Here is a 12971-nt window from a genome sequence, read left to right as displayed (position 1 = left end):
TATTCTATGTCGCTATTTCATTATACCTGATGATGATTGCTTGTGTTGCAATCGAAACGTCGTATGCTATTATTTAATTTATTATTTTATTTTTATACGTGACTTTACCGAAAAAAACAAAGAATAATTCCTGCAGTCACGAAAGCTCCAAAATTAAGATTGACGTTAGTCTCTTGGCATTTAAAAATTACTGTGGCAGGTGTGTACAAGTGCAAATGTAGTAGTTCCTTAAAAGATGTTGTGAATTTGTAAGTGGCAAGCAAAAAAAGAAAAAGACTGAAATCGGATAAATGACCTGATGAGATATCAGCTGCTCAGCGAGTTTGGTTGCCGAGCTCCAAACGATGTCGGTCAACGTCAAGTGTTGCGCTTTCTCAATCCACTTCAGCACCGCACTGTGCAGGTCTTGGTACTCGTCAAACTTAGCGAAAGCCTGTAGCAAACCAACGACACATTCACAGAAATCTGAATTAATCCCTGCTCCGTTTGGAGAGTATTGCGGTTTTTTTTTTTACAAACACACATTCTACGATGTACGATGTCAGCACCTGCAATGTTTTGTGGCGTTTATGGGTATTTGTTGGAAGCTGTGCGGCCCATACCTTGGTGAGCAGGACAGAGCGGTACTCAGCCTGCCTGCACACCTGCTGGTACAGGTGTGAGAGCGTGAGGGTGCGCTTCGCTCATCGCGTGGCCCAGCTCGGGGTTCTGCTCGGTGAAGTCCTGCACGCCAGCGTCCAGCTCCACGAGCCGCCCGTGCCAGCCATCCAGACTGCTCCCACACGCGCTGCGGAAAACAATGCCACACTTTGCTGGGAGTCGAACCCTCCGCTGCATCAGCTGGTGCTTGTTAGTCTTGTAATTCACTGTACAGTGCTCGTGGCTCAGTGTGCGCACGGCCAGGTGCTCGCTAACTGCACTTGCCCCAACAGTCTGTCAAGGCTATATGGACGATCTTTGTCTTTGCATTTGCACGTCCAGGCCCTGGAGCCCTCCCAACGTACCAATGCATTTACAGTTCATTTAACGGGTGCTCTGTTAATGGGGGATTTAATTTTACAATGGTAACAAGAGAGGAGCACTAAAGAGTATTCAAAATAGATTCAATTACAAATACTGCTGATGTATTTGGGATACAACTTCTCAAGGGAAATTTGCGGCAAAAATGCAAGCCCGTTTCTGCATACGTGGCTAAATAAATTCAAGAGTCAATCAACAGGACTAAATGTTGGTCCAGATGCACATGTTATTGCAAAATGTTTCTTATAGGGTTGCCACCTTTTCCACAGACCAAACCCAGACAATATTCCTCATGCGGCCTAGGTCTATAAAAACGGTGTAGTCTATTGTAATGACGTTTAATACATTACCACTAGGTGTCAGTATTAATCAATGTTTAACAACCCGAACATATGTAGCTAACTGGGATAATCAGTTGTGGGGGAAGGACAATAAACTCAACGCAAAAAGCAGTTCTAAAGAAATTAGCTTGTAATTTAAAAATCTAGATTTAAAAAAAATCTAAATTAAATGTCAATTCCCAAAAGAACAGGTGGATCCATGTTTTGTTTTCATCCATATATTTATTTTTTGGCCAAAAGCATGCCAATGTCTTCATTCCACCAATGGAGCAAATCGTCAAGGTGAAGTATTTACAATGCTTTGTCGATACTGCACTTGAATCTGGTCATGTTGTTAAACACAAGTTGCAAGTTTTGGGGTTCCTCATAAGCCATGTGTGTGGCTTTAGCACCCCGCTACCTGTTGATCAGTCTTGGCCTGGGCCAGGTTGGTGGCCTTGTTTTTGAGAGAACGGTCAATGTTGCACAGCCCCTCCGTGATGTCGGTGATCTTCCTTTCAAACTGCCTCCTGTGCGCTGCTGGCCTGAAGCAGGGCCTTCTCCTTTGCCTGAGCCTGAAGGACACGCATGGGCACAATGAGTGAAAGAGTCTCCTCCCCACTTACATTTTTCATCATTACACCCAGAGCTTCATTTATTATTGAACATTCCGTGTCGCTGGTAAGCTAGAGCTAATGCGTGACTAAGTAACCACAGCCATAGCAAGCGGTATATTGGATGTGGTGTGACAGGTGCGGAAATATGTTCCTGGTCACCCACCCAGACAGACCCGGGTAAATTTAAGCTCTGATTACGACATTAATTTTGGGCACTCCGGCACAATCTCGATCATTCTTAAGCATGGCAACACAAGGTGGGGCTGATGGGGGATGAAATGGAATAGGGATGGTGATGTATCCATCTCATTGTACAATCCGGATCCAGCCAACTAGTCAGAAAGCAGAATGCATTATCCCGGCCACCCTGCCTGCATTGTCATTTATGGCCAGGTCGCTTGTAGAATATAGGTTCTTGCCTCAGTGGGCTTTGTCTAGTAGGAATGGGGATGGTTTAGTTTTATTTGTATACAGTTTGGGTGATTTGATTACCTTTCTTATACTTTGCACTAATATCATATTTTTGTGCTGTTGTTGTTGTAATATTCTTACCTGCCCCTACTGGACATCTGTAAAAAGCGCTTTATAGGTCATCGGATTCCTCCAGTATAAATACATATTCTGATTCTGAACTGTGCATCAAAATAAAGTAACGGGGCCTGCAGCTCTTGTCAAACAGATGCTGCTCCAGCACAAAGACACGTACTTGGTCAAGCACGGCCTGTAGAGCGATGGAGATGTGAGCGAGCTGTGTGGACATCTCGGCCGGCAGGATGGTGTACAACTCCAGGTACTTGATCTGCTCTCTCCCCGTGAGCTCCTCCACAGCGCACAGGTGTGACGCAGCCTCCTCGCGGATCTCCTGCATGACCGATACAGCGCATTGAAAGGTGTCGCCGACACGGAGTCATGTAATCATACATACGTATATATATTCAGAGCTACATTGACGATGCTCTGTATTCTTATTACACTGGAATTAAACATTATGCCTTTGCATGGTAAAAACACAATAAATTCATAGCAATCTGAAAACATAGTAAACATTTCAGGCCCAATAATGACATTGCTGGACATATCTGACAAAGTGATTTTTTGTATTTAATTAAACATAAAATGTTACTCCGAGACATCAGCAAACATGATTCTTCAGTATAATATAATTTTCTTTTGTAAAAAAAATACGATTAAAACGCATCTTTATCTGGCTGCACCTATAACATTACTCTCATTAACTGCGCTACACTGAAGCACGCAGCACCGCACGGGCTGCTGGGCTGCGTGGAGCGTGCCGTGCTGCTGCTGCTGCTGTCACCTGGAGCCTGCGCAGACGCTCTTCGTGACTCCCACTGCCCGGGTTGTGGAGGAAGGCTCCGGCCTCCTGGCTCCAAGTCTGAAGCGAGCCCAGCTGAAGCTCCACAGCCGCTCTCTCCGCCATCTCCCTCTCCACTGACTTCCGGCTCCTGTTCACCTTCTGTCTCAATCTGCACAGAGACATTCCCTACGTGGATATCTCATTTACAAATCGGGTTCAAAAGCAAGATGTAAATCGTGGCCAAAACCATTGATGCCACACCTTTGCCAACACTTTCTACCCTCTTGCCAGTTCCCACAGCTGCTGTGGGGAAGATGTATTAATTGAGTTTCAGCATTTGCATTATGCAGCTTGTGCATATCATATGTAAATAACAACACACTTACTCATGATATTGTAAGTTTACTAAAGGTGTGCAGCACGAGCAGAACTAATAAGTGTTTGCAGTACTCATTTTTAAAACAAAAGGGCCAATTTATGTAGTTATTTTACCTTTCATGCTGCCATTTTTTGGTAGAAACACATATTTACATTTGATGTGAAGCTGATTCCCCAACAACGAAAACCATTCTGCCACTACTCGCGCTGCAATTGCTGCCACCCATTCCGCACAGGTGAATCGGGCCAAAAACTTGTCGCATAAACTTGTCACAATCGCTTATGTGGAATTTCTCACTCGTGCTGTGAAGTGTGAAACTAAAACTCGACACCAATCATGCCCACACACTCCCGAGAGATTGCGTTCGGCAGTGTTGGGTTACGCACGTTTCGTAGCGATCCTCCATAGCCTTGATCTCCTGCATCATCAGCGACTCGTGTGGCGGCGGCGACGCTGGTCGGCTGAAGAGGCCGAGGGCCTGCTGGCGTAGCAAGGCCACGACGGAGCACTCGCGCTCAACCTCGCGGCCGAAGCTCTCCGTGTAGTCGCTCAGCTGCTGCAGCTCGGCGCGAGAGGCCTTCTCAACGGAGCTGTCGGGAAGCCGCTCTTGCAGGCCGTCCAGCACCAGCGTCGCCTTCTGCATCTGTGGTGGCGTGGCAGTATTTATTTATTTATACATCGTTGACTCAAGAAGCCTCACTGAATCGCAAGACTCTGCAAGTTTTTGCAGTTGGGGGGTGATGTTGCTATGAATAATTAAGTGTATATTTTCAGCATAATACTTTTATTTGAAATAGTGTAATTAATGGTAATTGCATACCATAATGCCGTACATTAACTATATATAAGGACAAAATCCTAGATACAGCTACTACTGAGCAAATTGTAAAATGAATAAAGAAATCAAGAAATGGCACCAAAACAAATAGCATAGAAACGTTTTGCCAATATCAGTTACATTGTATAAATGTTTTGCTAACGGGAGGAAACCTAGGAACTCAGAAGAAACAGTGACAGAGAACAAACAAACACCACACAGAAGGCACTCGAGTCGGGTATTGAACCCAGGGCCTTCTCGCTGTGAGGCACAAGTGTTACGACTGCGCCACCCTGCCACCCACGGGTCACAATGTGCAGCGGGGCATGGGCCTCCCTTTCCACTGCACAACTGCCACGTCTCCATTCAGGAATCTCTGATACTGTTCATGAGCACAGGCGGTAAATCGGTTTATTTATTACACTAAATACCGCGCGCTCAAGTTTTAAAAGCACGTGGAACATTGTTGATTTTTTTGCTTTCCGAAAAAAGTATTTTAACATACTTTTTGCTCAGTTTTTCTCGCTAAACAAGCACCCAAAACATCTCTCCTCGTGCCGTCCCTTCACTGCGCGAGTTTACATTCTGTTACATTTCACAGGCGAAGGCAGACCATGCGCGCACCTCCTGGGCGAGCCCCTTCCAGCCACTGAGCGCTCGCTGCAAGCTCGACTCCTGCTCCTGAGCCGTCCCGCGTAGCCGCGTCCATCGCTGCCACACCGCCGTCATGCTGCGGCCTACAGCGGCCTTGCTTGGCCCACTGGCCAGGCCCTCGAGCTGAGAGGCCATCTCCTCCAGGGAGGCCAACTTCTCCTGCAGCGAGTTCACACTCGCCAGCAGCAGCTGCTCACAAGGTCACGCGCGTTGCACGGCAGGTCTCCATTTCAACGCTTGCTCCGTGCACTTTTCTTTTACAAGAAAGTGTTGGCGTGTGTAATAGACATTTGATGTAACATGCGTTGAACGCATGCGGAAGCTTACATTGACATGTAAAGTATTTTTGTCAATCTACGGCTGGATGAGTCTCTTTATGCTGCGCTGTTTTTGACGATACTCCATCACGTTGGCCAGATAGGGATGGTAGAGGTTAGGGGCACAGATATTGGAGCAGAGTAAATAACAGCAATGGATTTTGCTGCACTGCCCTCTTCTGGCAACATCGCCCCATCTTCAACGCCAGATTTAGTGAGTGTGGCCTCCCATTTAGGCACGATCCACACTCAAACTCCTGCTAAGCTGCCCGAAATCTGACAATATCCGGTGCATTTAATGTGATTTAAGTCATAAAGCGAAAGATGTATTTAGGAATGTGGTAAAGTGCTCTAAAAATGGCTCGATGAGCAGTGCTTGCCTCCTGCTGCTGGAGCCTGCCGGAGGCCTCTTGTGCGGAGCAGGTCTGCGGGGCGGACAGCTTGCAGAGCTCGGCCTCCGTGCCGTTCAGCTGTGTGATCACCTCGTGCCGCGTTCTTTGGAACGCCTCCCACGTTGCCGCACAGCTGTGGACGGGGTTTTCGAACGTGGTGAATGTGAATAAGGTGCAGCCCTGCAATCGCTTTCCCGAGCCACTGCTTGGGGAGAGAACTCTTAGAGAGATTCTCTAAAGAGTATTTTGGTGTATTGTTCCATGCAGGCCATATAGCTTGGAAGACTTTACCCCCACTAATAGAAAAACTGTGCTGGACACATTTATCGTGCCATGCCCTGGAAATCGAACCGTTGCCATCAGGATTGCAAGTCCATTACACGATGGCATCACTAATACAAAATACGAGCGATCAACATTTTATAACTCTATTGCAAAATTCTGTTTCATAATACAGTTATTTCTTAATTATTCGTACGCGGATTATACAAGCTGCGGTTTGCAAAAAATGTGAAGTTAAATGTTTACACGCACACTGGTGACCACAAAAATGTTGGCAAGCAAAAACCGATTACTTAAAAAAAAACAATATAAACAGAAGACACATTCTAGCTCTTAACCTCCATTAAGCATTGGTACGACAAAAAAACATGCGTTTTTTATGCTGATTAATGCATGTTTGGTATCATCTGTGTTTTCATTTGATCAGGGCCAACCTTCTATCCCATGACAAATAAGGCAGTGTTTACTGGGGGATGTGCCGGGTTAGGTTACTGCACCTCTCAAATTGCTGCTGTCTGTCTTTAGCCTGTGTTGTAATGATCGACTTCTGCTCCTGAAGTGAGTGCAGGGTCCTCGTCAGTTCCCCTCTTCCCTCCTCCCCCGTGCTGTCTTCCAGCTGCGATGCTGCCTCGTTCATCTCGACCAGTCTGCTCTCAAACTCCGCCTGTCTGCCCAGGAGCCCACGGAGGTTCTCCAGACTCTCCTGGGAGTTCTCCACGTCCAGGCCCTCCGCGAGCACGCCCTGCTGCTGAACCCGTGACCCCAGGTCCTGCAGCCACCCGGAGGCGTCCTGTAGAGCCTTCTGAAATGTCTGGCGGACATTGGCGGCTTGCTCCAGCGCCGCCTTAATGTTTGCAAAGGAAAAGAAAAAAAACCCGTCGTTAATTTCTGTTGTAAATAAAATGCAATGCAATATTTTAACACGATATGCGTCTAAATGTTGGTGGGGCCTTTGTATTGATAACCATTAAAAGTAGGTTCATTATGTGTGGAATACTGACATGTCAAATCAGCCTCACCTCTTTATTGTGCAGTGCCCGCTGACACAGCTCATGCAGTTGCTGGAGCTCGGCGAGTTTACGCTCCATGTCCCTGGGCACGGGCTCGCTCGCCTCGGCATACCGCTGGGCGGCGCGACTGCTCAGGGCCGACATGATGCGCAGCCGGGACTGCATCTCCTCCCGCAGAAGCTGAAGCTTCCTGATCTCTTCCTGCACGGTGGCTGTCTTCAGGCCCATGGCAAGCGGCTTCTGCAGGTCCTTTGCATTCTCCTGGAGCCACCGTATCAGGAGGTCGATCTCGGACTGGAAGTCTTGGCACTGGATGAGCCTGGCCTCGCAGTCGAGAGCGCACATTCCAAGTCCACTCTGCAGGGAGTGCAGCGTCTCTTGCCAGACTTGAGTTTGCTGATTTACCGTCTCCTGTGTCGGGTCGTCCAACTCCGCAATGAAATTTTGTGCCTGCTCCCTCGCCTGCTGCAGCAACGCCTGTGCTTCCTGCAGCCTGCTGGAGAGTGCACGGTAGCGTTTAAGCTTCTCCTCCACTGGCGTCGTTTCCTGGTCAACTTGCTCCAACTCCAGGTGTATAGCCTCCAGGTGTCTCTCGAGCATCTCCACTGTGGCCTGATAACGCTGACGCGATGCCACCGCCTCCTGCATCTCCTCCAGCTTGCACCCCACCTGCCGAGCTAACCGCTGGTAGAGACTCGTCACCCCCACCATCTCGTCCGGCAGCCATGGCTGGCCAGTGCTGCTCAGACCCTCTTTCTTTTGTTTCAGGTGATCGACGGACGGCTGGATCTCAGCGACTTTAGTCTGCAAGGCTTTGTACTGCTCGAGCTTACTTGTCGTTTCATCTGCGGGGAGAGACACCGAGTCTTTGCTCAGAGTTTGAAGCTGCTGCTCAATTTCTTCGACGGCATTGCTCACCAATTCCATGAGGGCTGAATATTCCTTGCGGCTCGCCAAGGCCTCCTGCACACGCTCGCACCTTTCTCGCGTGAGCGCAACAACCACTTTGAAGTGAGTGGGGAGGCTTGCCATCTTCTCCACGAGGAAGGAGTGGTCAAACTCATTTAGAGATTCAATCATTTCCTGGCCGCTCCTTTGGATGGAGAGCAAAAGGTTTTCATTCTGAGGCACTTCGGAGAGTATTTGCTGGTACTTCTCAATTTGAGCGTTCAGCTCAAAGTCCAAGCACATTAGACTGACTTCAGGGAAGGTCACAATGTCAGCCTGCTTCAACCACTGGCTCACCTTGTCCAGGTCTGCCTTGAAACGCGTTCTCAAATGCAAACATTTTTCCAGCTCCTGCAACCTTTGCGTAGACTTGAGCACCAACGAATCGTACTGTTTTTGCAAATCTCGCAGTCCCATCTCCAACTCGGGCTTCTCCGACTCGCCATCAGCCAATAGCTCCCTGTTCATTGACCAGAGAGCTGTGAGCTCGGACTGGTAGACTTTCAAGCTGCTGTGCATGCTCTTGCAAACCTGCAACTGCTTGCTAATGTCCTGCGGCATCAGTGCCACGTGGTCTTCCGCACTCAGTTTTTTCTCCGCTTGTTGCAGCCAATATTGCGATTGCTGAATGAGCCGGAAAAACTGAGCCTGATCCGAGATCTTCTTCTGAAGCTGTCTGCGGCAGAGCGTCGCAGCTTCCATTGCTCCATTCATGGACTGTTGGGAATCCACCAATGTCTTTTCCAGCCTCAGCCTTTCGATTTTACCCAGGTTGCCAAGCAGCATTTCAGCATCCTTTAGAACACTACTCATTTCCAGGAGCTTGCCCTCGATTTCTGCGTTCATTTCTGCGTGCCTCTTGAGCAGTGTGTGCACAATATCAGACTGGGGGGCTTCGGAGGCAGCCTTCAAGAGTTCCCCAAGGTGCTCCCGCTGGCTCAAGAACCAGGTCATATGCTCGAGCAGCAGACAGTCACATCGCTCCATTTCCTCCAGAGCAGCCACCGACACCTGGATCCTGCGTTCCACCTGGGCGGTGAGCTGCGCCCAGCACTCTTCCGCATGGCATGTCTGCTCACGCACGAGCTCCCGGTCTTCCAGGCTCAGGTGCTCCACCACCCTCTGCCTCTGCTGCTTCACTTTATCCAGGCTCCGCTGGTGTCTCTGCATCTTCTCTGCCAGCTGCCCCAGGGCTTCCAGATGTGCAGCAGTGCTGTCTGTGTCAGCCCTGCAAAATAAACAACCCGTGTTACGCAAACTGAGGCCCCACGTGACATCCTGGTTGTTGTTATAAGAATACTTTAAGGATGAGGTGATGCCACCAATCACTGTTGCATTAATATGAGTCAAAACAGAATGGACAAGCAATGCACTCCGATGCCTTTCACCAGCCCTAGAGATGCAGCACCAGTACTGTTAATTGTCATGTCCCTGTAGAGCTTCACATTGCCCTGGCAGTGGTGTGGGGGGTGTGCAAACACCACTGTCAAAAATGTCTTTAAACACCACTGTAAATATCTCTACATCAATCAATATCACTGCCTTACATTACACCAGGGGGGAACCTATTTTCATACTGAGTGCAAATTAGGACTTTAAATACCTTTAGTGGGCCACAGTTTAGTTAACACTGAATTTTTATCACGATAGGACTTGAATACATTGACTTTGCACGAATTTCAAGCCTAACTGGTATAAATGGGCTTGCTAAAACTAGAAATACAGTGTTTCCAGGTCTAAAACATACCCTCTAGAATGGCTAAGATGCTTGCAGTTTCAAAGTGGAAGGCCATATGAAATTAAATCGCATTTCCCCAAGTGTGAATCGCGTGGCTGCTTGTTTAAGGTCCCAGCGAGCGCCTCGTGGCACCAGCGAACTCACCTGGCCAGGACATCCCACTCCTTGGCCAGGGCATCCAGCAGCTCCTGCATCTCCAGCACGGCACGGCGGTACACGCTCGTCCTCTCCGCGTCCCGCTGACGCCGCACGCACAGCTCGCCGGCGCACACGCACAGCTCGTGCCACCGCGCGCGCACGTCTTCCAGGACGCCATGCTCGGGGGACTCCCGCCCGTCCGTCAGTGCGGAGACACGCTCCGACAGGGCGAGCAGAGCCGTCTCCTTCGCCAGCACTTGCTCGGTGAACGTCTGTGAGTCCGACACAAGAGCGCCGGCCCTTCCCTCTGTCAGTGCGACTCCATTGTTGCAGAACAAGGCAACAGTGGGTGAACGGTTTGGGTGACAGCACATCGGAGTACGGCAGCCAGAGACTTACCTCGTCCACTTAAGGTGCAAACGCACTGAATCTGCACAATACCCGTTTCCACAGTAAATGTAAATACGGTGTACTTACATGCGGCAGCATCTCAAGACATAATTAATAAATAATACAATGCACTTACAGTAAAACCTTGGAAACGTGTTTGTAATCCAAAGTACTCGTATATCAAAGCACTCGTATATCAGTTGTGATCACGTGACGCTCGGCAGACAAAGCGTATACACGTACTACTCGTATTGCAAGACCTCGCTCGTTTATCAAATTAATATTTATTTAAATTTTTTGCTCGTTTTGCAAAACACTCGCAGACCAAGTTACTCGCAATCCAAGGTTTTACTTTATTTAAAATGTCTTTAAAAGCAGGCCGACTCGGGTGTACCGTGAAACATCGGTTAGCCGCAAGGCCCCGCTGGGTGCGCCAGAACCTCACCTGTGCCTGAGCGAGCTTGCTCTCTGCCCGTTTCCCCTCCAACTCGCTGGGCTGGCTTTGCAGGCTGAGCAGCGCCTCTTCCGCGTCCGCCAGCCAGCTCCGCAGCTCCGCCCTGCCTTGCTCCACCTCCTCCCAGTGCCGCACCACCTGATGGTGCCTCACCAGCACGTCCTCCAGCTGCGTCGACGCAACGTCCACACATTATCATCGTCGTCATCGTTGTCATCGTCTCCGACGGTACTGCCGCATGGCACGGATGCAATCGCGCTACTGTGCATCACCGGTGTGTTTCGTGATTTTAGTTCAAGGTGTTATCACGAGTTGATTAATTGATTCTTATGCTCAGGATACATGCATTGAATGGTGTGCGTGTGAGAGTGCAATATTTACAAGTATGTATGCATGTGATATGCTAATGTTGTCAAAAAAGACTCGGATGCACGAGACAAAACCTAAGAAATCATGACCCTGATTTAAGCAAATTAATCGACACTGCATTCCTAATGTAAATATAGCACGACATGCATTTGCCTAAGACATCATTACTACCGCATTGTTCCAGCTGCTATAGCACTGTTTATTTCACTGGCTAAACGCTGCAGGCAAACACCAACATCCCGCCACCAGCAGGAGCTGCAGCCAGCCCGTCCATGTTGCGGCCGGAGTCGCGCACGCCGGCCTGTCCCCGCAGCGGGAGCCACCCAGACGAGATCCCGCCTGCTCACCTGCAGCCCGGCCTGCCGGATGTGAGCGGCCGCCTGCTGCGTGACCGCGTCGGACGGCTCGGACAGGGAGGACAGCAGCTGCAGGTACGTGGCACCTTGCTCCTGCAGCGTGCGCACGTCCCTTGCCTGGGCAGCCGCACGTTCACACACGCACGTGCTGTCACCCCCGCGACGGCCTCCGTGGCTCGGGAAACACAAACCCGGCAAGAATTCAACAGCAGCCTCCGAAGCAGGAAAGTCGAGACTCATCGCCCGAGGTGAACTCAAGCTTCAGGGAGCGCTAGTGCCAGGTGGTGTGTACCTGGGCGTGTGCCTGCTCGAGCGACAGGGCCGGGTCTCTCTGCAGGGTGCCGCTCTCCTGGGCGGCCGTGTCGAGCCAGCTGTTGGCCTGCTGCAGGGTGTCCTCGTAGCTGGCCCGGCTCTGGAGCTCGCGCTCCAGGCTCTGGTGCACCTGCAGCACGCCAGCAAGGATGATGACGCCGCTGGCGCTTGTAAACATCGGAACTGCCCGACGTCAAGATCGAGAAGTCATCACAGCCAAAGTTGTTGTTACTTATTGTGTAAACAAAACACACATACACACAGACACACAGACAAATGCTGCCGTGACTCTCCCACCACTCCCCCACATCTCTCCCACTGACTTAAGGTCTTTCTGCTGGGACTCTGATCAAAGGGGAGAATTATAGAGGGCAGAGAGGGAAGTGAAATTACATTAGGGTAGAAGTGCAAATGAAGACACTTCAGAGAGCCTGAGGCCGTCATGTGCAGAAACAAAGCGGAAGTTCCTGAGCCTGGACTTGCATCTCAGAGGGTTGGCGCAGTGCAGAAAGCAAGAGGAAGATTATAATCAGAGACAACGAGCAGCAGCAGCAGAAAGAGCAACCTCCTCTCGAGTAGAGGGTTGTCGACAGTTTTGACCAAAGGCTGGGGCTCATGCGAAGGGGAAGTAGTCCACAGCACGTGCGTCCAGTATACCGTGTCGGCGGTGGTGCACACAGCGTGGAAGCTGCTCTCGATCGCCTGCACATTGCCCTGCACGTGCTGCCGGAGGCGCGGGCCGTTGCGCTCCCCCCCGCTTGTCACCAGCTGCTCGCCCTTGCTCTTCAGCTGCTCCAGCCGCTGCTCGAAGCCCACGATCTCCTCCATGAGCGCCTGAGTGGGACCACAGTGCACACCCTCTACGTTACTGCTGCTGCATGTCTACCAGTCAATCCACTGCTAGATTAGGCGCCTCTAACATCGCAGGGGTCGTGTTGGTTATTTGACCAGACTGCACCACGCTGCTCAGCACAGGTTGTTGGGTGTGTAGATGTCCAAAATGGCAATGGATTTTGCTGAACCATCCTCTGCTGCTGACATGGCCCATGACACTTGTGTTATACTTGGTGGTCCCACATACAGGCCCTATCGAGGCTTAACTCTGCTTAGCTTCTAAGACCTGGTCATCGGCAGCAGCAGCTG

General features: G+C 50.0%; 1 protein-coding gene across 1 annotated transcript in view; it reads right to left on the bottom strand.

Moving 5' to 3' along the window:
* SYNE1 (spectrin repeat containing nuclear envelope protein 1) overlaps positions 1–12971 on the bottom strand; it is a 163708-nt gene that overhangs the window by 71358 nt on the left and 79379 nt on the right. The window contains 18 exon segments of the mRNA XM_061558914.1: positions 296–433; positions 603–677; positions 679–771; positions 773–787; positions 1762–1863; positions 1865–1915; positions 2664–2819; positions 3273–3441; positions 4038–4294; positions 5093–5311; positions 5820–5964; positions 6611–6957; positions 7133–9299; positions 9954–10219; positions 10783–10959; positions 11508–11633; positions 11809–11958; positions 12486–12662. Coding sequence (XP_061414898.1) covers positions 296–433; positions 603–677; positions 679–771; positions 773–787; positions 1762–1863; positions 1865–1915; positions 2664–2819; positions 3273–3441; positions 4038–4294; positions 5093–5311; positions 5820–5964; positions 6611–6957; positions 7133–9299; positions 9954–10219; positions 10783–10959; positions 11508–11633; positions 11809–11958; positions 12486–12662 — 4830 coding nt within the window.

The sequence above is a fragment of the Lethenteron reissneri genome, chromosome 25, assembly GCF_015708825.2.
Source record: "Lethenteron reissneri isolate LAM-NWPU_2019-01 chromosome 25, ASM1570882v1, whole genome shotgun sequence".
In the NCBI taxonomy this organism is placed as follows: Eukaryota; Metazoa; Chordata; class Hyperoartia; order Petromyzontiformes; family Petromyzontidae; genus Lethenteron; species Lethenteron reissneri.
This window is presented reverse-complemented; position numbering and strand designations above follow the sequence as displayed.